Consider the following 24,621-nt stretch of genomic DNA (forward strand, 5'->3'; position numbering starts at 1 on the left):
TCCTTCTAAAACCTCTGTTTCTTGCATCTCACGCTGACCATCACCTCCTCTGCAACAATTTCTTTTTTTTTTTTTTTTAAGATTTTATTTATTTGTGAGAGAGAGAATGAGAGACAGAGAGCATGAGAGGGAGGAGGGTCAGAGGGAGAAGCAGACTCCCTGCTCAGCAGGGAGCCTGATGTGGGACTCGATCCCGGGACTCCAGGATCATGACCTGAGCCGAAGGCAGTCGCTTAACCAACTGAGCCACCCAGGCGCCCTGCAACAATTTCTTAATAGATATTGGATCTCTAAGCCATCAACCCTATCAAGTTTTCACTGCTGATCACTCTTCTTCTATTTTTACTTCCCACATCACCCAACTTAAATTATTTCACTCATCACTCCTCTGCACAAATTTGCAATTCCCTGGCACTTCCTCCCCTCCTCTTGTATTCCTTGGTGAAATCCCAACCCTTGGTTAATTCCAACTCTACTTACTCTGCTTGCTTGCACTTAATAAGCAAACATAGGTGGGGAAAAATCCACTACCATGTTAACTGGTCTCACATTAAATTTAGATGATAATCTCAAGTGGGCTCTCAGCACTGCTCTGCAAAGCTTTATTTTCCAAAATCAATTAACTCTCTATTCTCCAAGAAAACAATTTCACACCTTTTCCTCACTCTTGAAATTTCTAAGATCTCTTCTTCCTTTTTCAATCTCAATTGATAATCTCATTTATAACTTTATTGGAAACCTAGAGAAGACAAATTCTTCATTTTCTTACTTCACTACAAAATCTACTAGTTTGACTATTGTCAGTATCCACACACTCAGCTTCCCTCCTGTTAAAATGGATGATGTGCCTCTTGTTCCCATCTGTTAAGGCCAGCCCCTCCACTAGAAAACTGGATTCCTTTCCTTCTTGTCTCAAGAATTTTTTTTTTTAAAGATTTTTTATTTACTCATTTGAGAGAGAGAGAGCATACAAGGGAGGCACAAACGGGGGGGGGGTAAGGGTCAGAGGGAGAGGGAGAAGCAGACTCCCCACTAAACAGGGAGCCTGATGATGCAGGGCTTGATTCCAGGATTCCAGGAATTATGACCTGAGCCAAAGGCAGATGCTTAACTGACTGAGCCACCCAGGCACCCGCATACCAAGACTTTCCTTAGATAAAGACAAATTTCAGAAAAGTGGAGACTTCAGACATGGTGAGAAGCTAGAGGAGAATCTTATACTACCTATAAGACTCTATTTCTTAAGCAGGGAAATGGGGGTTAGATGTTCATTTAAAAAATTCTTGCTTTTTTGGGGCACCTGGGTGGCTCAGTCGTTAAGTGTCTGCCTTCAGCTCAGGTCATGATCCCAGGGTCCTGGGATCGAGCCCCGCATCGGGCTCCCTGCTCCATGGGAAGCCTGCTTCTCCCTCTCCTACTCCCCCTGCTAGTGTTCCCTCTCTTGCTGTCTCTCTCTGTCAAATTAAAAAAAAAAAAAAAAATTCTTGCCTTTTTTACAAAGATGATGCTGAAAGTGAAGAAGGAAGCCCCTGATCCTCCCAAAGCTGAAGCCAAAAGCAAATATTTTAAAGGCCAAAAAAGCAGTGCTAAAAGGTGCCACACGCCACGGCTCCAAAGGCAGCCCAAACATCCTCAGAAGAGCATCCCCAGGAGAAACAAGCTTGACCACTGTGCCATCATCAATTCTCCCCGACCACTGACTCAGCCATGAAGAAAGAAGACCACAGTGTTCTTGCATTTACTGTGTATGTCAAAGCCACCAAGCACCAGACCAAATGGGCTGTGAGGAAGCTCTGTGACACTGACACAGCCAAAGCCAATGCCTTGATCAGGCCTGATGGAGAGAAGGTACATGTTCACCTGCCTCTTGACTGTGATGCTTTGGATGTTGCCAAAGAAAATGGGATCATCTAAACAGTCCAGCTGGCTAATTCTAAATATATTTTTTTAACCATAAATTTTTTTTTTTTTAAGATTTTCATTTATTTATTTGACAGAGAGAGACAAAGTGAGAGAGGGAACACAAGCAGGGGGAGCGGGAGAGGGAGAAGCAGGCTTCCCGCCGAGCAGGGAGCCCTATGTGGGACTCGATCCCAGGACCCTGGGATCATGACCTGAGCCGAAGGCAGAAGCTTAACCGACTGAGACACCCAAGCATCCCATTTTATTATTATTATTATTTTAAAAGATTTTATTTATTTATTTGACAGAGATAGGCACAGCGAGAGAGGGAACACAAGCAGGGGGAGTGGGAGAGGGAGAAGCAGGCTTCCCGCGGAGCAGGGAGCCTGATGTGGGGCTCGATCCCAGGACCCTGAGATCATGACCGGAGCTGAAAGCAGACACCCAACGACTGAGCCATCCAGGTGCCCCTACCATAAAAAATTCTTAAAACACATATATTCCTTTATAGAAAGGAAATAATTCTTCTGTCTCTATAGGAAGGAAGTCCCTCTCAAGATGAGCGCCCCATATCTGGGCTCCCTTTAAAGTAAAAGTCCTCCCATTCCTTAAGTCATCTCTATTAAACCTACTCCAGTAGGCTTTTGTCCCTCCTGCTCTATCTGAACAACTTCTGTCAAGGTAATCAACAAACTCAATCTTATCAACTCCAATGGCCAATTCTCTCTTTCCTACCCAACTACTCAAAAACCTCTGATAAAACCCTAATCACTCAAATAAGTTTCTTCCCTTGACTTTTGATACATCAGTCTGTCCTGGTTTCTAGTTCCTGCCTTTTCTCACCATTTCTAAATGCTGGACTGTCCCCAGTGTCCAATCCTTAAAACTCTTTTCTACATACACTCATGCCCTGGCTTGTCACCTCCAGACCCATGGCTTTAAATACCATTTATATCAAATCTCAATCTCCAGTTTGGACCCGGTCTCTAAGCTACAGAATTGGATGTCTCCACAAGAAGGGCTAATGGGAATCTCAAACCCAGAAGTGCTCCAGGCTCCTGCTCACTCCTCCACTAACTTGTGCTTCCTCCAGTTTTCCTACCTCAATCGCTTAAGTTAAAAAACAAAGGAACTAGTACTGAGTTCTGTATTACATTCTCACCCTCTGCCCAATTCATCAGCAAGTCCTGCCTGCTGAACTGACTGCTTTTACTACCCGTTACTACCACCTTTACTCAAGCCAACGTGATCTCTACCAATATGTCAATAACAGATCTGTCTGCTTCTATACAGTTTATTCTCCAACCAACAGGTTTTAGTGACCTCTTAAAAACATAAATCTGCTCTTATTTCTCCCCTGGTCAAAACCCTTCCAGTGGCCTTTTATCATATTGAAAAAAAAAAAAAAAATCCAACATCTCACCATGGTCTGCTAGGCCCTAGGTGATCCGGCCCTGGGCTGCCTCCCCAATCTTATTTCCTACTCTTCTCCTTGAGGCACTACCCTCCTTCCTTGCTGTTCTTATAATGGTCTTTGGGCCAAATGCAGCCTACCACCTGTTTTTTGTGTTTTGTTTTTGTAGTTTGTTTTCTTAACTTTTTGAGGTAATTATAGATTCACATCTAGTTGTAAGAAATAATACACAGATCCCATATATTCTTTACCCAGTTTCCCCTAATGGCAACATCTTGCATAACATAGTGCACCATCACGACCAGGGAATTGATATTGATAAATCTACTCACCCTATGGCCAGTTATCACTCTCCTGATCCCAACCAGTAGCAACCATTAGTCTGTCCTCCACCTCTATATTTTTATCATTTATTTTTTTTAAAGATTTTATTTATTTATTCATGAGAGACAGAGAGAGGCAGAGAGAGAGAGAGGCAGAGGGAGAAGCAGGCTCCCCAAGGAGCAGGGAGCCTGTTGCGGGACTTGATCCCAGGACCCTGGGATCATGACCTGAGCCGAAGGCAGACGCTTAACCATCTGAGCCACCCAGGCGCCCTATATTTTTATCATTTAAAAAAATGTTATATAAATGGGACCTATTTTAGTTTGGGCTGCTATAACAGAGTACCATAGACCGGGTGCCTTAAACAACAATTTATTTCTCAGTTCTGAATGCTGGAAGTCTAAGATTAGGGTGCCAGCATGGTTGGGTTCTGGTGAAGGTCTTCTTCCTCGTTTACAGATAGTCGCCTTCTTGTTGTATCCTCACATGGCAGAGAGAAAGCACACAAGTAGCTCTCTGGCCTCTTCTTACAAAGGCACAAATCCCATTCATGAGGGATATAGCCTCTCATAGGCCCCACCTCCAAGTACCATCACACTGGGGATTAGATTTCAACATAATGAATTTAGGGTGGGGAGGAATACAAATATTCAGTCCACAACAAGATCATATCATATATAACCTTTTAAAATTGCCTCTTTTCACTCAGTATAATTCCCTTGAGATCCATCCAAGTTGTTGTATGTAGCAATAGTTTATTCCTTTTTTTTTTTAAAGTAATCTCTATACGCCCAACATGGGGCTCGAACTCACAATCCCGAGATCAAGAGTTTCATGCTCTATCAACAGAGCCAGCCAGGTACCCCTTTTGCTCATTCTTTAAAAAACTGTTGAGGTTTTGGGCGCCTGGGTGGCTCAGATGGTTAAGCGTCTGCCTTCGGCTCAGGTCATGGTCCCAGCGTCCTGGGATCGAGTCCCGCATCGGGCTCCCTGCTCCTTGGGAGCCTGCTTCTCCCTCTGCCTCTCTCTCTCTCTCTGTCTCTCATGAATAAATAAATAAAAAAAAAAATTAAAAAAAAAAAAACTGTTGAGCTTTTTTAAATAACAGTTTTATTGACATAAAACTCACATACTATACAATTCACCATCAAAGTGTACAATTCAGTGGTTTCTAGTATATTCACAGAGTTGTTTTTGCCTTCATAGATTTGTATATTCTAGACATTTCATATAAATGGAATTATATAATATGTGGACTTTTGTCACTGGCTTCATAAACTCAGTACAATGTTTTCAAGTTTTATCCATATTGTAGCATGTATCAGCACGGTTTCCTTTTATTATTAAATAATATTCCATTGTATGGATATACCACATTTTATTTATCCAATCATCAGTTGATGGACATTTGGGTTGTTTCCACTATCATGAATAATGCTACTATGAACACTCAAGTTTAAGTTTTTGTGTAAACATACATTTTCATTTCTCTTGGGTATATATCTAGGAGCAGCATTGCTGGGTCATATGGTGATTCTATGTTTAATGTTTTGAGGAACTGCTAGCCTATTTTCCAAAGCAGCTATACCATTTTATATTCCTACCAGCAATGTATAAAGGGTTTCAATTTCTTCATATCCTTGCCAACACTTTTCAGTGTCTGTATTTTCTTTTCTTTTTTTTATTTTAAAGATTTTTAAGTTAATTTTTGTAAATGGTGTGAGGTAAGGGTCTAACTTCACTCTTTTGCATGTGCCTATCCAGTTGTCCCTGCACCATTTGTTGAAAAGGCTATTCTCTCCTCACTGATTGGTCCTGGCATCCTTGTTGAAAGTTGAACATAGGCATATGGGAGTTTGTTTCAGGACTCTCAGTTCTATTTTATTGATCTATGTCTAATGTTATGCTAATACCACACTGTTTTGACTTAACAGTATAGTTACTGTTGAGTTTTGAGAGGGCTTTTTGTCAATATGTGGTTTGCAAATATTTTCTCTGTAGCCTGTCTCTTTACCGTCTTCACTGGTGTTTTTTAGAACAAAAGCTTTTAATTTTGGTGAGGCCAAAATTATCTTTTTTTTTTTTATGGTTTATGCTTTTGATGTCAGGCCTCTTCCTGTGTTTATAAATAAAGTTTCATTATAACACACCCATGCTCATTTGTTTACATAATGTCTGTGCCTGCTTTAACATATGACAGCAGAGTTGAATAGTTGTTAACAGAGACACAGGGCCTACAAAGCCTAAAATACTACCTGGTTCTTCACAGAAAACTTTGTGGACTCTTTGCTCTAATCTGCTAAGCCTTTTTACCCTAGCACCTTTACATCTACTCTTCCCTCTATCTGAAACACTTCCTTCAGATCTTCTCATGGCTGGCTCTTTATTGTCACTCAGGTTCCTGCTCAAATTCATGTTGGACAGGCTTTCTCTGACCACATTATTTATGCAATTCTACTTCCCATCCCAACATCTATGCCTTTACCTTGCTTTATTTTTCTTTTTTTTTTTTTTAAAGATTTTATTTATTTATTTGAGAGAGAGAGAATGAGAGAGAGCGAGTACATGAGAGGGGGGAGGGTCAGAGGGAGAAGCACACTCCCCGCCAAGCAGGGAGCCCGATGCGGGACTTGATCCAGGGACTCCAGGATCATGACCTGAGCCGAAGGCAGTCGCTTAACCAACTGAGCCACCCAGGCGCCCTATTTTTCTTAATAGAATGTATCACTTCCTTTGCCAGAATATAAGCTACTTGAGGTTAGTCCTTGGCACCAACAGTACCTACCATAGGTACTATTTGAAATATTTGAATGAATAACCGAATCACAGAGAACTACCCATTTTTGAGAAAAACAATCCTGTTACTCCATAAATTATTTTATTAGGGGGGCAATACTTGAATCAAAGAACTATATATCTGATTCCCATCATAATTTGTATAAGTGATGTTTATGTGTCATTTTACCTCTGTGGTATTCCCTAACATAGCAAGTTAAGGAGTTACGGAGGGCTAGAGGGCAAGGATGTTTGGATGTCTTTAGATTTAGTTTTCTTTTTCTTTTTTTTTTTTTTTTTAAGATTTTACTTATTTATTTGTCAGAGAGAGAAAGAGCATGAGCAGGGGGAGCGGCAGACAGAGGTAGAAGCAGGCTCCCCACTGAGCAGAGAGCCTGATGCTGGGCTCAATCTCAAGACCCTGGGATCATGACCTGAGCCTAAGGTCATGATCCCACTGAGCCACTCAGGTGCCCCTAGATTTAGTCTTCTAACTCTATATTCCTTCCTGATCTCCTCTTGAACCTAAACTAAAATCTAACAGGTGAATACTAATGTAGGTTACCTTCTTCACACTGTGATTGCTTTCTCCCAATTGTTTTTGAATTCTGAACCTCTTGATCTGTCTACTAGAAGAAAAATGAAAAACAAAAGAAAAGAAAGAGGGCTTTGGTATAAAGACATTGATCACAGGCCAGCTCTAGCATGCTCTAGCTGTGTGACCTTGAAAATTTATCTCAAGATCTTAAACCTTGAATTCAGATAATAACATCTGCCTCACAAATCAATGTATGTAAATAATTGGAAGGTCCCAATTATTTAATATTTTCTATATGCCTAGCTTCTGGCACAAAGCTCTTAAAACCCTTGTGATTTTCTAAGTGATAAGAATACTAGGAGCATCTCTTGTTCTATTATTTGTCTTTGACCCCATCCCTGACACAGAGATCCTAAGACCCTTATAAATTCCTAAGTGATGAGAGCACTAGGAGCATCTTTTGTTGTAATGAGGTGACTCATTACATTAATGAGAGGACTCCTGGATGGGGGCTGGTCACCAGAAAGACCAAGCCATGGTCAGAAGCTTGAAGTTTCAGCCCCACCTCATCCTCCAGAGCAGGGAGAGGGGCTAGAAATTGATCATACCTACATGAGGAAGCTCCATAAAATCCCAATAGTAGGGGTTTCAGAGAGCTTTCAGGCTGGTGAACACATGCATACTGGGAGGGTGACTCACCCCAAGTCCAGGAGGATAGAAGCTCCTGCACTTGGGAACCCCCTAGACTTGCCCTATGTATCTCTTCATCTGACTGTTCATCTGTACCCTTTATCATAGTCTTTAATAAACTGGTAAATATAAGTAAGTGTTCCTGAGTTCTGTGAGTCGCTCCAGCAAATTAGTCAAACCCAAAGGAGGGGTTGTTGGAACCCCTGATCTAGGGCCAGTTGGTCAGAAGTATGGGTATAATCAGGGCTTGCAACTGGTATCTGAAGTGTGTGAGTGTGTTGGGGGGAGGGTCAGTCTAGTGGGACTGGGCCCCTAACCTGTGGAATCTGGTACTATCTCCAGGTAGACCCAAAGAATCACAGTAGGGAAGAACTGGATTTTTCCCTACATAGCCAAATACTCTGCCAAGTGCTTAGAATATATGATCTAATTTAGTTGTTACAATAATAGGCAAAGAGAGATGTCATGCAAAAAGCTAATTATAGTGTGGCTAATAGATATGAAATAGGACAAACTTTCATAGCCATTTGTATCTGGCTATGTCAAAACGACCTTGTCCAAAGTAACAACAGCAACAACCATCTTAAACCTTTATTTATCCTTAATTACTACCAAGATTCAGGAGACTTTGTCCTGTAATTTCTGTATTATTGGGATGTTTCATAGATACAGACTTCTTTTAAAATAAAAACAACAATAATATATGATATCTTAATAACGATAAGGTTGGCATAATTAGAAGCTCACAAACAACAGAGATAGACAATTCTGTGATTTTTGAAATGGAAAACAAAGTAAAGGGTCTAATCTAATTATTAAATAAGTATACAGCAGGCGGGACTAGATAGGGGTCTGGGATGGCAGGGGCACAGTGGCTTTGTGTTTCGTATCTTGCTCTTATAGTGCTTCCTCTAACATCTTTCCAAAATAGTCTTAACAACTGTCATGTAAATGTATCATCTTTTAAAATGTGTTGGCTTTTAAATTTTTCCAAAACGTACATCTTTTGGAAAATATGTTAAGGAAGAGCAATTGCTCCCCCAGCTTTTCTTCCCTTAGTATGACTATTAAAAAGTTCAGGAAAAAAATCAGGCAGTCCCAGTTTAATACATAGACTAAATTTAGAATTTCCGTTTGTTTTCAAGAAGAACTTATCTGAATCAATTTCATAAATAACCAAGTAGCATCTCCCTTTTTAACAAAAGTATATTTACTCGAGTTTAAAGAGTTATGGGCTGTTTTTGTTTGTTTCTGGATTTGTCCCCTCCCCCCACCTCCCTAAATGAGGATGACCTAGAAGACAAGAAGTAGCAGACAGGAAAGGATGGCAGCCATTCAAGATACCAATGATTTCCCAGAAACAACCTTATTTAAAGTCTTTCTAGATGTGATCACATGTGGTAAACCACTGACTTGATGCAATATGTGATTTTAGCCACCCAATGATGTCTACCCTACCCCATCTCATTCCAAAGTGTTAATGCCTTTTTGGAGATTCTTATCACAATACTTCGAAGGTAATAGGGACTCAATTACACTCTAGAGTCTGCTCTATAAGAAGAGTTCTATCGTGCATTCATATATTACTCTGTATTACTCTTTACACCTACACAGCCATGAGTCTTTTTGAGGATGTTCCCCCAAGACCAGTTATGTATAATTTTACCAAGACCTGTTTGCAATTGCAATGCTGAACATGGATATTTTACCATTCTTATTACTCTTGATAATATGAAAGCACAAAACACCACAAGGGGCAAATACTGGTTAATTGTGAAAAGAGAATGTGAGAATGTACCAAGTCCATTGGCTGCAACAGTCTCTCCCACCACCACTTATGTATGTCATACATGATCAAGACAACGAAAGTTTAGGAAGATGATAGGTATTATGGTTATTAACACAACCATGACAAACAGTTTGATAGCAATCTGACATAAATTCTTAATACTCACATCCCGTTTGTTGCGCTCCATCTCTCTGCTATACTAAGAATTGACTCTCCCTCCAACTCCTCTTCAAGGTACTGCTTCCTGTAAATTGTAATTGGCTAGTTATTTATTCGCTCTATCTACTTAAACTCCTTGAGAGCTTATTAAGTATGACTTAGCCCACTAGTGGGCACACCAATAAATACTTGTGGAAGAACGTGAAACCTTCACAGAATTCTAATGATGTCTTAGATTAACTCAATTCTGGGGTCTTCAACAAAGCTCTTTCCACTTGTTCAGTGGCCAGTAGGAAGAATTTTATCAAGTTAAGGGTTCTGGGGAGAGAAAAGGGACAGAGCTGGATATGGTGAAAAGGGAACCCTTATATTTTGAGTCATTGGTCTGTCATCAACTAGTAGTTTCCCCATTAGCAAAATAAGCAGGGGTTAGGTAATCTTGCTGTTACAAAATTCTGGGACTTAATGTGGCTTATTTTGCCATATAAAATTTAAAATATTGGAAATAAGCCACCTTTGGCCTAAAGTGCTTCAGCGAGCTGTAGTGGAGTCAGAAATCATGGTTCTGCTTAACCAGTTATCAAGTCTTGAATCTGTTCCCTCCTCTCCTGAAGTGGATGCACAGTTGTGGGGATCAGTTGAGATGTTGTATGTTGAAGCACCAGTATTATTTCCTGAGGTTATCAGGAGCAATTAGAGAATTAGGACAGACCATTCCTCTGACTATTCCACAGCCTCCTTGTGACTTCTCCTTTCCATTTCTCTCTTCAAACTTCTCACCCCAGTCTCATCTCTCTCCTTTCCTGTCTGCTACTTCTTGTCTTCTAGGTCATCCTCATTTAGGGAGGTGGGGGGAGGGGACAAATCCAGAAACAAACAAAAACAGCCCATAACTCTTTAAACTCGAGTAAATATACTTTTGTTAAAAAGGGAGATGTTACTTGGTTATTTATGAAATTGATTCAGATAAGTTCTTCTTGAAAACAAACGGAAATTCTAAATTTAGTCTATGTATTAAACTGGGACAAAATTAATAACAGTATTTTGTCAAGGACACATGGCCTTACTCCCCTTCTCTTACACTTCAGGAATATAGCATTAAATGAATGGATGATCCATAATTTTCTAAGAAAATTCCAGTTTTCATCTCGCAAAAACCTACAAAACTAATCTCATCCGCTTAACAGTTAAACCCCTGGTAGACATCTTTCAAGTTCCCTCTGCCTGGACCATCCTTCACGGCTTCCTCACTTCCTTCAGGTCTCTTGTCAAAAGACACTTCCTGGGAAAGGACTTCTCAGACCCACCCTATCCCCCCCGCCCGCCGCCCCCGATTTAATATACCGTCCCTTCTCCCTCGCCCAGGTTAATACACCAGTCCCCTCCCCATCTTATTGTGTATTTTCTTCATAAGATTTATCACCGTCTGGCATTTTAGTATACATCTGTGTGTTTTTCTTGTCTGTCCCTTCGCTAGAATGTAAGCTCCGGGAGGGCAGGGCCATTGCCTGGTACACAGTGCGACCCCCAGCATTTAGAGCAGGGACTGAGACACAGTAGGTGCTCGGGAAATAACCAATATTCTCTCCAATACTCGGAGGCGACGTGCTGGTTTCTCCAGAGCCGCAGGACCCGCTCCCCTCCGCCCAGCCCAGCTCTGGGCCTCCACCCACCTTGACCCGATCCCAGCTCGCGGGCTGGTCCTCCCACCTGCCGGCCACTGGACAGCGCGGCGCGCCCACCACCCGGACCGGCAACTGCAGCTGGGCCCTGCGGCTCCGCTCAACAGCCCATCTCCGGGGCCCCCCAGGCTTCTCCGCCGTCCCAGGCCGCTGCGTCCGGGGGCGGCAGTGACGGCGCCGCTGCGCTTACGCGGGGCTCGCCGAGCAGCCGTTAGGACCCCCGCGCTGCTGCCAAATGCCAAGGATTCTTTGGGCACGGATCCGTTGATGTGGTAGTAAACCGTGACTCGTTTATCAGGCTCCCTCCGGGAGGAGGACGCGCGCTCCCACCCGCGGGCTGCGCGGGGGTCCGGCTCGCGAGTCGCGGCCGCGGCGGCCCCAGCCCCACGTCTCACCTTCGCCCCAAACTGACCCGCGCGGGCGGCCGCCGCACTACCCCTCCGGCGTCTCCGGACCCCGGGGGCTGGGAACCCTTTACGGGGAAACAGTGCTGGGCCCCACCATCCTCAAAGTCGCCGTTAGGAGGGTGTTAACATTTCTGCTTTAAGAGATACCCGTCCCCCTCACCGCCCCCTCGCCCCCGAGATGGTGCCCCCAGATAGCCCCGCGGGGCGGGCGGGAGTGGGTGCCGAGAAGGCGGACGGGGGTGCGGGGGCGGGGGCAATTCCTGGTAGTTCTTTTGGCCCCTGTGGCTGTTTTCTGATGAAAAACGCAACTGTCTGTCTTTCCACCCCCCAGGAAGGACTCTTTCGGGTTTCTAATAAAAGTCGCCCCCTTGGGGCGCCTGGGTGGCTCAGTCGTTGGGCGTCTGCCTTCGGCTCAGGTCATGATCCCGGGGTCCTGGGATCGAGCCCCGCGTCGGGCTCCCTGCTCGGCGGGAGGCCTGCTTCTCCCTCTCCCACTCCCCCTGCTTGTGTTCACTCTCTCGCTGTGTCTCTCTCTGTCAAATAAATAAATAAAATCTTTAAAGAAAAAAAAAAAAAGTCATCCCCTGCTGCCCTGTTGGTGCTCTCCAGGGGAGGGGAGGGCCTAAGAGAACACAAAAATGTTTTGGAGAGATTGCTCTTCTCCGAACCTAACTTGGAATTATTTGGAACCTCACCATGATGGCTTATAGGCAATAGTGACAGTTTTTTGTTGTTGTTGTTGTTTGGTTTTTTTTTTAAAGGTCTACACTGAACTTCTCAAAAGAGATCGTCCCAGTGAACTATAAACACATGAAAAGGTATGCAATTGAATTGGTCATCAGGGAACTCCAAATTAAAACCACATGGGATTCCACAGCAGGCCCACCAGAATGGTTAAAATGGAGAAGGAAAAGGAAAGAAAGAAGGAATGCCAAACGTGGGAGGGGATATGAGGCATCCAGAACTCTCATACACTGTTAATTGGGGGTATACATTGATAAATTGGTGCAATCACTTAGGAAAACTAGCAATATTTATTAAAACAGAACATAGGCCTACTCTGTGACCCAACAATTTTATTTCAAGGTATTTCAACAGAAATGCATATACATGTTCGCCAAAACATAGGTACTAGAATGTTCATCTCAGCAGTAGTCATAATAGCTCCAAAACTGGAAATAATCCAATGTTCATTGAAAGAAGAATGGATGAATACATGGTGGTATATTCACTCAACGAAATAGGATACAGCAATGAGAGCAGATGTATTAAGGTGATATGCAATGATATGGATGAATCTCGCAAAGTTTAGTGAAAGAAACCAGGGTGCAAAAGAGAATGTATTGAAAGATTCTATTTATGTAAAGGTCAAAAACAGCAAAACTAATCTATGGTGTCATAAATCCAGATTGTGGTTACCCGTTGGGGGATTGTGACTGGAAGGGACAGCAGGGCTTCTGGGGTCTGTTCTGTCACTTGGTCTGGGTGCTGTTAACTTTATAAAAACAACCACCCAATAAAACATTTTTCCTGATGCATTTTACCTTAAAAAGTTTTCAATTAAGAACAAAAAAGCCTGGGGCTCCTGGGTGGCTCAGTTGGTTAAGCGACTGCTTTCGGCTCAGGTCATGATCCTGGAGTCCCGGGATTGAGTCCCGCATCAGGCTCCCTGCTTGGCAGGGAGTCTACTTCTCCCTCTGACCCTCCCCCCTCTCATGTGCTCTCTGTCTCTCTCATTCTCTCTCTCTCAAATAAATAAATAAAATCTTTAAAAAAAAAAAGAAAAGAACAAAAAAGCCTGACATATTAATTTGTCCAACGTCTCTGCTCAATTCAACCTGCATCCCTTTTACTATCATTATAAGGCTCTAGTAGGCACTGTGATGTCCTGAAAAGATGTATCTGCCTTTCAGGATTTTATAATCTAGGCAGTGGTACAAACATAAAAGTCATTGCTGGGGAATAGTCTTTGATACTATGCTAATTGTTAGGGAAATCCAAAATAATTACTCTGGAAGAAAGTTGGGGAAAAGAATATGCATCTAGGCAGAGTTTCTGAGTTAGAAGGGATCTTAAGATCCTTATAATTTCTTGTCAACAGGTGCTAGGGTGATCAACTATCTCAGTTATCCCAGGACTAAGGGGTTTCCCTGGGATAGTCCTGGGCAACCTGGGATGGGTAGTCACTCTAACAGGGGCTGAGCCTGATTCATCTTTGTTTTTTTGTTTTATTTTGTTTCTTCTTCTTCTTTTTTTTTTTTTTTTTTAAAGATTTTATCCATTTATTAGAGAGAGAGAGAGCACAAGCAGGGTAAGTGGCAGGCAGAGGGAGAGGGAGAAGCAGACTCCCTGATGAGCAGGGAGCCCGACGTAGGGCTCCATCTCAGGATCCCAGGATCATGACCTGAGCTGAAGGCAGACACTCAACAGACTGAGCCACCCAGATGCCCCTATTTTGTTTTGTTTCTTGAGAAGGGAGGAGGAGCAGAAGGAGAGGGAGAGAGAGAATCTTCAAGAAAACTCCCCACTGAGCTTGGAGCCCCACCAGGGCTTGATTTCATTACCCTGAGATCATGACCTGATCCAAAGTCAAGAGTTGAATGTTTAACTGACTGAACCACCCAGTAGCCCCCTGATTCATCTTTGAACCTGAAGTTTCTAACACAGAGTCTGGCACGTAGAAGATGCTCAATAAGCTCAATGAATATTTGTTGAAATAAAATGGAGGGGAAATGGTAACAAATAAAACCTGATAGGTCAGGTGATACCAGTTGTTTTTTGAATGGCAAGAAATTGCAGGTCAGGTAGGGATTAGGACTGAGGAGGACCTTGAATGCCACGCTGAATAGTTTGGATTATATTTTATTGACAATTGGTAGTCATGGAATGCTTTTGAACAAAAAGAGTGACATGAAAAAAAAATCTGTGCTTTATTAAATCTGGGCCACTGAAGGGGATGAGTTGACATAAGTAGACTCTACAAGCCAAAGTCCAGGTCGAGGGTTATTAGGAGTCCAGAAAAAAAGTTGAATAATAGACTTTTAGAACTGTAAGAGAACTAAGAGTTCCATTAGTCTAATGCCTTTTTAAATAAGTTTTTTTTTTCTAGTCTATGTTCCTTTTAGAAACTGTTTCTTCCACACCTTCTCTTCTCCTTTCTTAAATGTTAATATTTGTTTGTAATATTAATTTTAGTTAGCAGTAGATGAAGGCCCAGTGGTAAAGTGACCTGTTCAAGGCTATTTGGCAAGTCTGAAACAGACTAGACAAGAAGCTGAGTTTCTTCCCTGCTACGGCTGTGACCTCATACTACTTCCGTGGTTTCATAGTGATGCCACACTGGAACAGTGTTTCCTCGGGAAAGGAAAGAACAAGGTAGTTTTTTTTTTTTTTTTAAAGATTTTATTTATTTATTTGAGAGAGAGAGAGAGAGAATGAGAGGGGGAGGGCCAGAGGGAGAAGCAGACTCCCCGCTGAGCAGGGAGCCCGATGTGGGACTCGATCCGGGGACTCCAGGATCATGACCTGAGCCGAAGGCAGTCGCTTAACCAACTGAGCCACCCAGGCGCCCTGTTTTTTTTTTTTTTTTTTGAGGTGAAATGTATCCAGTTCTTAAATTCTGAGAGTATAACCTTCCCATCGTTTTGGTATTAAAAATGTTAGTTCTCGGGGCGCTTGGGCGGCTCAGTCAGTTAAGCGTCTGCCTTCGGCTTAGGTCATGATCCCAGGGTCCTGGGATCAAGTCCTACGTAGGCTCTCCGCTCAGCTGGGAGCCTGCTTCTCTCTGCCTGCCGCTCCCCCTGCTCATGCTCTCTCTCTGTCAAATAAATAAGTAAAATCTTTAAAAAAAATTCCTTTAAAAAATGTTAATTCTCTAATGAAATGATGGTTATGGTAGATGGTAGTTGGTAATGTCTTTATGTGACTATATAAAAAATTCTCTGCTCCCCATTATATCTCTATTGGTTTATAAAATTAAAAAGTGTGAAACAGACTTTTGCTTCATTCTTGTGCTGCTTCTGGCTCAGAATCCTTTCATTCTACTTATTACCAAGGACATTTTATTTTATTTTTATTATTTTTAAACAAGATTTATTTATTTATTTGACAAAGAGAGACACAGCGAGAGAGGGAATATAGAAAGGGGAGTGGGAGAGGGAGAAGCAGGCTTCCCGCTGAGCGGGGAGCCCGATGCGGGGCTCAATCCCAGGACCCTGGGATCATGACCTGAGCCAAAGGCAGATGCCTAACGACTGAGCCATCCAAGCGCCCTTATTTTTTATTATTTTTTCTTTAAGATTTTTTTTTAAGATTTTTATTTATTTGACGGAGAGAGACACAGCGAGAGAGGGAACACAAGCAGGGGGGAGTGGGAGAGGGAGAAGCAGGCTTCCCGAGGAGCAGGGAGCCTGATGCGGGCCTCCATCCCAGGACCCTGGGATCATGACCTGAGCCGAAGGCAGATGCTTAACGACTGACTGAGCCACCCAGGCGCCCCTATTTTTTTTTTTTTTAAGATTTTTAATTTATTTGAGACAGAGAGAGTGCACACACATGAGCAGGGAGAAGGGCAGAGAGACAAGCAGACTCCTTGATGAGTGTAGCCCAATGCAGGACTTGATCCCAGGACCCCAAGATCATGCTCTGAGCTGAAGACAGATGCTTAACCCACTGAGCCACCCAGGGGCCCCTTTTTATTATTACTTTTAAAGATTTTATTTTTGGAGCTCCTGGGTGGCTCAGCTGGTTAAGCGTCTGCCTTCCACTCAGGTTGTGATCCTAGGGTCCTGGGATGGAGCCCCCAGCCAGGCTCCCTGCCCAGCGGGGGGTCTGCTTCTCCCCCTCCCTCTGCTGTTCCCCCCACTCATGCTTTCTCTCTCTCAAATAAATAAAATCTTAAAAAAAATAAAAATGAAGATTTTATTTTTAAGTAATCTCTATACCCAATGTGGGGCTTGAACTCACAACTCTGTGATCCAGAGTCACTGCTCCACTGACTGATCCCTGGGGGGGTGGGGAGTGGGCAGAGCATGAGGCAGGGGAAGGGCAGAGGGAGAGGGAGAAGCAGGCTCCCCTCTGAGCAGGGAGCCTGACATAGGGCTCCATCCCAGGACCCCAGGGTCATGCCCTCAGCCAAAGGCAGCCACTTAACCCACTGAGCCACCCAGGTACCCCTCCCTCCTTTTTATATACTTTCCTCTCCTTAGAGAGGCTGGAAAACCAAAACCTCAATTTCCTAGATTTTCTTGTAGCTAGGATTCTAGTTGTGAGTTTCGATTTATCAATAATTTGCACATCCAAGAGACCTGAGAAGTGGAAGTGAGGCAGGAGCCCTCTCCTGGCTGCTTTGGTAGCTGCTGTTGGCCGGCATGGTCATGGGATGTCGGGGTTTTCAGCAGCCTTGTCCCAGCAACCATTTACAAGCTTCATGGCCACTGAAGGCTGCTGAGGCAGTGTTAGCAACAGTAGCTTCCTGATACCCGGATCTTAAGGAAGGCACTATGTTCGTGAACTCAACAGTTTCAGCAACAGTCTTTATTCCTCCCCTTTCTGCAGCTTCCCCTGGTGGGTGAGTTTAGCAGTGTTGTGTTTTTTTTTTTTTTTTTTAAGATTTTTAAAATTTATTTGACAGAGAGAGACACAGCGAGAGAGGGAACACAAGTAGGGGGAGTGGGAGAGGGAGAAGCAGGCTCCCCGCAGAGCAGGGAGCCCGATGCAGGGCTCGATCCCAGGACCCTGGGATCATGACCTGAGCTGAAGGCAGACGCTTGCGACTGAGCCACCCAGGTGCCTGACAATGTATACCTTATTATGCTAGAATTATTTGTAGCTTAGAAATAACTTTCCTATGGTACTTTTATTATTGCATATATAGCTGCCCCCTGCTCCTCCCCTTATTTCAAACTATTGTCATAATTATACTGAAGAGCCAGTATGATATACTCTCTCATAAACTATCTGGACTAGAAGATTCTAGAAAATTATAAAGGGGGAATCATTCTGGATAAATAAAAGGTACTTGAATCTTGACCAACAGCCCGTGCAGTGTCCTGCAGTGGGAATAGTTACAACACTTCTGGGAAGTTTTTGCACTGTTTCCTCAATTTCAGAGCAGTTTTTAGACCATGTTAAAGCATTGGTGAAATCTTGCTGGAAGGCAAGTGATTCCGTAATTTCTGGTATAGCTGATTATCTCTCAATACTCTCAAATAGTTAAGTTCTTCCTACCCTTGACTCTCAGATTGTAGGTTAAACAACTTATTTTCCATTCATTGGATGTAGAGGCCATCTTTTTTACTAATTCCATCTAACTTTTCATTTTTTTCTAGGAATATAGGTTAAGGGGAAATCTGCTTGCAAATTTTAAAGGCCTCAGGGTGTTAAGGGGAAAATGGTAGGTTTGGGAAGAAGATCTACCTCTCATTTTATGGCTGGATTAACCCAGGTGGTAAGTAGGTGTGAAACATTTTCCAGGATTATGAAGTTGACATAGATACTTTATTTATTTATTTTTTTTAAAGATTTTATTTATTTATTTGACAGAGAAAGACACAGCGAGAGAGGGAACACAAGCAGGGAGAGTGGGAGAGGGAGAAGCAGACTCCCTGCCGAGCAGGGAGCCCGATGCGGGACTCGATCCAGGGACTCCAGGATCATGACCTGAGCCGAAGGCAGTCGCTTAACCAACTGAGCCACCCAGGCGCCCAGATACTTTATTTTTAAAATATTTATTTATAGATACTTTATTTTTTAAAAAAGATTTTATTTATTTATTTGCGAGAGAGCACAACGGGGGTAGGGGTGGGGCAGAGGGAGAGGGAGAAGCAGGCTCCCCTGAGCAGGGGGCACCCCACAGGGCTCCATCCCAAGACTGCGGATCATGACCTGAGGCAAACAGGCTCAAGGAGCCAAATGCAGACTCAACGGACTGAGCCACTATTTTGATATAGATACTTTAAAAAACATATTCTAAAGGTCTGGCATCTTTAGAATTTGTCCTTTATACTATAAAAAAGTCTTCTATTCTTGTTTGGTTCAGATCTCGGACCATGTATCTGACACTACCAGGCATCAGAGGTACAACGATGAACAAAATATATTCCCTACCTAAGGTTTCTGTATACGATTAATGCTTTTACTTCAGACAAATCGTTTCAGGTCTCTACACCTCCGCCCACTCTCTTCAATTATTTTATGAATGATTTCTTTAGGAACCCACCTGCTTGGATACTGTGGTCCAGGGTCCATCCTTAGCTTTCTCTATTAGAGCCTCAGTTTCCCTATCTTTCCCTAGGGCGCGTTAAACCCCATGTTTTTCCTTTCCTCTGTCTCATTCTTTTAGGTAATGTTAAGTAAATGGGAAGCCTGGGACCAAAGGCTCACAAGAATTTAATTACCATGTGTATTCCAGAAAGCCAGGGTACGCTCTGACTTCGTTGAGTAAACAGGAAATTATCGATCCTATGCAGGAAATGACCTTGTTTGAGGGCAACGAAGGTGCCGCGGATTTCCCTCTTTCCTTCAGTTCCCTTCTAAACTCATTTCCGGGTTTTAATCAATTTGGTCCTTCAGTACAATAACAGAGTCCAGCTGGCTCTTCCCAGTCCCACCCTAGACATCGTCCCTGAGAGAAGGGCCAATAGGCCCTTCCCTTTAGTGGACATTTTTATGCCTTGTTTTACCTCACTGCAAACCTCAACCAATCAGCAGTTGCGGTAGGAGGTACCAAAATAATCTTCACTTCCTCCCCCAAATAGCCACCCCCTCGCCTGCGTCATCCTGATGGATTACTGATGTAGCCAATCAACAAGCAACCTTGGGCCCAGCCTACCTTAAACCCAATCAATTAAAACGAAGACGGGGAATTGGGGCGGAGAATGGAAAACTTGCCCCCTCTTTTGGAAATGGTTTGAAGAGGCGCGTCCAGATTTCGTTAACTTACAGTTTTCGACCGACAATCACTGCATACTGTGTATCTGAAATGCCCCAGTTCTGTTCTCTTCGACCCCACCCCAAGATGAGCCCCACCCCTCACATATATCCCCCCCGCCCTCCAATTTCGGACGGGCACGCCGCCATCCTGAATCCTCCGGAAAAGAACCAAACCCAATAGCCGGTGCTTTACACGTTCCTCTCGTGCGGGTAGAATAGGGGAAGGACTGACCCTGCGGCCTCGGGCGCCAATCTTTCCATTCAGTGCGTCTCTCCTCCCTTCCCCACGTTCCCGGGTCGGAGCTGACACGGGAGTGGGAGGAGCTGAGTACCCGGCTGGGGGAGGGGCTAAAGCTTCTTAAGGTGGAACGGAGCTGTTGGGAGGCTGGGCCTCAAAATAACTCCCGCTTTCCAACCTCGTTGATCAGTTTTTCATCTCTAGTCCCCTAACTTTAGCTCTAGACTTAGTTTTAGGGAGAACAAACAGGTTAGGTAGAGGATATAAAGTTAAAGTAGAAACAAAATAATAAAGTCATGGGGAGGAAAAACGTACCATGGAATTTTTCTTTTATGATTTAATCTCTGCTGTGTTCTATTCTGTTATTCCTAGATACCCTTTAAAATAGCAGCTAGAATTTCTTCTGAATTGCAAACGTGAGCTCAAATTTTGTCTAATAAATATTTCCAAATGAATCATTAGTATGTTCATTTATTCCCTACCCACTAGATCTGACTGCAGCCACGAAGGGAAGCAAAAATCCTGTGCCTAATGGCTGTGGGTTACTTCCTACACCTTTTACCAGCAGGTCCCCTGGAAGACTGGAAGAGTGGAGGTGGTATGTTGCACAGCCTTGCGGTCTTGGCTCTAGTTAAATCTTCTCATTTGTAAAATGGGGATAATAATACCTACTTCCGAGGTTTAGTGTCAGTACTAAGACATAGCCGTAATGAAAACATTGTAATCTGAAAAGTGTAAGCAAACATAGATAATACAGTATTGTAAATACAAATTATGTAATAATAAATAGTAAACACATAATCCTTACTATCTTCTAGCAATTTTTAATTTTAATTTTTTAAAAAAGATTTTATTTATTTATTTTGACAGAGAGAGAGCGAGAGTGGGAGAGGGAGAAGCAGGCTTCCCGCAGAGCAGGGAGCCCAATGATGTGGGGCTGTTTCCCAGGACCCTGGGATCATGACCTGAGCCGAAGGCAGACGCTTAACGACTGAGCCACCCAGGCGCCCCTTCTAGCTTTTTTTTTAAACACTATTTTTTAAGTAAACTCTACCCCTAACGTGGGGCTTTAACTCAGGACCCCAAGATCAAGAGTCCCATGCTCTACTGACTGAGCCAGGCAGGCGCCCCTTAAAAAACTATTTTGTAGTTTCAAACACATACAAATGTAGAGAGAATAGCATTTTATTTATTTATTTTTAAAAGATTTTATTTTTAAGCACCTCTACATCCAAGGTGGGGCTCGAACTCACCACCCCCAGATCAAGAATCATATGCTCCACTGACTCAGCCTGGAGCCCTGAGAATAGTATTAAAAAAAACAAAACATGTTATAATAAACAACACTTGGTCGATCTTTTATCATCTATACCTCTTTCCCCTGTCACTTGATTATTTTGAAGGGGATTTCAGGCATTTCAGGATTAAATACTGCAGTATGCATTTTTAAAAGATAAAGATCCTTAAATAATAACACAATACCATTAACACATCTAATATAACAATAATTCTTTGATATCACCAGAGTCAAGATTGAAATTTTACTGATTGCTTTGTAATATCTTTTCCAGTTGCTTTGTTCAAATCAGGATTTCCCCCCCCCCCCCCCCGCAAATGTCCACATATTATATTTGATGGATATGTCTCTTGGTCCATATACATTACATTTGCTTGGTATGATTCTTAAGCCTCTTTCAAGCTTCAGGCTCTTTTTCTCTGTGCACTTATCTAAATGCATTACATGCATGAAGTCACATAGTTTTTCCACAATACTGTGAAGTGGGTACTATTAATATCCCCATTTTACTACTGATGAGGAAACAGAACAGTTAAGTGATTTAAGTTCTCAGTTATTAAGCACCAAAGCTGGGCTTTGGATACACAAATCATATTCACTGTGTTTTATATAATACGTAAGTCTTTAATAAATGCTTCCAAAATTGTATCGTGACATATTAGTCACCAATAGTAGGAAGAAGCGTTTTGCTCAAGGTAGACTAACACTGGTGAATTATGTAATATGTTCTATTTTTAGAAAAGGGTGAATCCTTACATTTTGGTTTCTTGCATGTTTCAGTGACCCCCCTCTCTCTCTTTCTCTAGATCTATATGTTTGTGAGCTCTACACCCAACATGGGGCTCAAACTCACGACCTCAAGATCAAAAGTGGCATGCTCTAGTGATTGAGCCAGTCAGGTGCCCCTCAGTGACTATATTTTTATGCTGCTCCATATCTCCCTTCTTAATGCAAAGTATTCAGAGAATGAATGCAAGTGCTTCCCCCTGTCTTAGGGCAAAAACAAAACAAACGCAGGCTTATTTATCAGTTTTTTCTTTTAATTTAAAAATTACATAAGCAAAACCCATATGAACACTAATTATAAATATAGTAGAAAATGAGGTAAATTATCTTCAAGCTCACATCTTTGGTGTATATCCACTTGTGTGTGTGTGTACTCAAATATATACATACACATAAGTATATATTTTAAAAAGCAATTACATGATTATGTTATACAAACTTTTGTTTTTTTTAAAGATTTTATTTATTTGACAAAGAGAGACACAGCGAGAGAAGGAACAAAAGCAGGGACAGAGGGAGGGAGAAGCAGTGTTCCCGCTGAGCAGGGAGCCCCACGCGGGGCTCGATCCCAGGACCCTGGGATCATGACCTGAGCTGAAGGCAGACGCTTAACCACTGAGCCACCCAGGTGCCCCTATATTATACAAACTTTTTAAACAGGACTTTCTCACTGGAATATATTCAGATATATGAAAAAAAATTGGTTCTTTTAAAACAATGCACACCTATTGCAAAATATCTAAATGGTAAAGAAGATATAAAAGGAAAATCAACTCTCCATTATATAGACATACCATTACTTATTTAACTGTTACCGTTATGGTTATTTAAGCAAATTTTCTCATTTTCTACAGTTATAAATAATGCAGCAAATATCTTGCATATATCAAATAATTTCTTGAGCATTTATTTTTTCTAAATTTCCAGGAAAAGAGGGTCTAATCCTTCCCTAGCTTTCCCATTTTCAGTACTACCTCTCTACCCTGCCCCCCAAATTCCACATACATACAAAAATGTCAAAAATGATTGACAAATGAAACATAACAAAATATCTAACACGTAGCAAGAAGCATTTGATGCCAAATTATCTGTGTGTGGGAGAACAAGTTAATATTTCAAAGGGGGGAAAATTCAGCTTTAAATCTGGATAGTGGAAGGGTGGGGTGAAAGAAAAGCCTCAACTGGGCTTCACTTCTTTTAAGTTTAAGGATTTTTTTTCATATATACATGTTTGTGATTATTAGATAGATCACAACCAATTGACCTTTCTGCTTTCTATTTATGTAAAGGAAATGCCATCTATTTTCTTTTTTATTTGAATATAGTTGCACACAATGTTACATTAGTTTCAGGTGTACAACCATAGTGATTGGACAAGTTTATCCATTATGCTACGTTCATCACAAATGTAGCTACCATCTGTCCCCATACATCTCTATTACAGTAAGTTTAAGGATGGTTTTTAATTCTGACAGTTCAGGGCAATGGAATAGAAGTTAAGAGTTGGGTCTTTGGAGTTACTTGGATTTGTTCGTTTAAGTGCTGATTTTGCTACTTACTAATCATGTGAATTTAGACACAGTCATAATCTCTAAGTCAGTTTGCTCATCTGTAAAATAGGTTTTGTAAGAGCAGTATCTTATGGGATTGCTAGAAGAATTAAATGTGGTAACATGCAGAGTTCTTAGCTCAATGCCTGGCACACTGTAAATATAATGTAATTTTATATATGTATAACTTAAATAAAGTATCATACATTTAGCCAGAAGATAAAAGACTTTACTATCTAAATGTGAAATGTAGTCATCAAGCTGTAATCTTGAATACAGAGTCTTTTTTCTTGAGCAATTGAAATATTTCATGGATGATATTTTTTGCTTTCATATTATTTTATATGATAGAAAGTAGACTAGTTTGAGAAAAGTTTGACAGGTCTGAGGATGAAATAGATAAGAATTTCCAGACTGGAGGAGGAAAAGTAGAGGTGGGCTCCCTGGTGGCATTTTCTGTCTCTGGATGGGGGTTATTCTGGAAGGGGCAGAGAATAACATTCTTTACTGTGTGTCACTCAGGATAAGGTATGTTACAAGATTGTCAAGTGAACTGAACGAGAAGTCACGTTTCACATCCTTTGTATACTGTACAGTTTAAAAAGCATTTTCACATAAATTATCTCATGTGGTCCTTGCAACAGCCCTGGTGGGTAGTCAGGGCGACCATCAAGGTCCCCTCCTCGCTATGATTCCACAGAAAAGGGGCCTTGCACAAGTTTATACAGAGTTTAGTCTAGAGTTTTCCCGGTTACATGCTCCTTTATCTCTTTACACATCCACTCCTTCAACAGGCATTTACTGAACTCCAGGATGATGTCAGGATAACAGATTAACTCGGTCCCAACGCCATAACCCTTTATACACTCTCTCCGGGGAACGCGAAACCCCTCAAAGACGTTCCGGAGAAAACACCTCGGGTCTGTCGTGTATAGGACACCCCAGAATGCGCGCGTGACATCGCGGCTGACAGTGTCGGGCGTGACCGGGGGACCGTCCCGATAGAGAGCACGGGGGGCTTGCCGTCCCGCGCCGCCCGCGAGCGGCTCGCGGCCGGGCGGCCCGACGGCTGCAGGTGAGCGAGCGGCGGCGCGTGCCCCGGCTGCGGGCCGCGCGGCTCTCCCGGCGCCGCGCCCCC

General features: G+C 42.5%; 1 protein-coding gene across 1 annotated transcript in view; it reads right to left on the bottom strand.

Annotated features, from left to right (window-relative positions):
- The window catches only part of SLC2A3 (solute carrier family 2 member 3), an 89,446-nt gene extending 79,772 nt beyond the window's left edge, over positions 1 to 9,674 (bottom strand). Inside the window, exon 1 of the mRNA XM_035028291.1 lies at positions 9,599 to 9,674. Coding sequence (XP_034884182.1) covers positions 9,599 to 9,619 — 21 coding nt within the window. The 5' untranslated portion in view covers positions 9,620 to 9,674. The remainder of the gene's footprint in view (positions 1 to 9,598) is intronic.
- Positions 9,675 to 24,621: the final 14,947 nt, after the last annotated feature.

Source organism: Mirounga leonina, unplaced genomic scaffold (assembly GCF_011800145.1).
Source record: "Mirounga leonina isolate KUSES-001 unplaced genomic scaffold, KU_Mleo_1.0 Mir_201, whole genome shotgun sequence".
NCBI lineage: Eukaryota > Metazoa > Chordata > Mammalia > Carnivora > Phocidae > Mirounga > Mirounga leonina.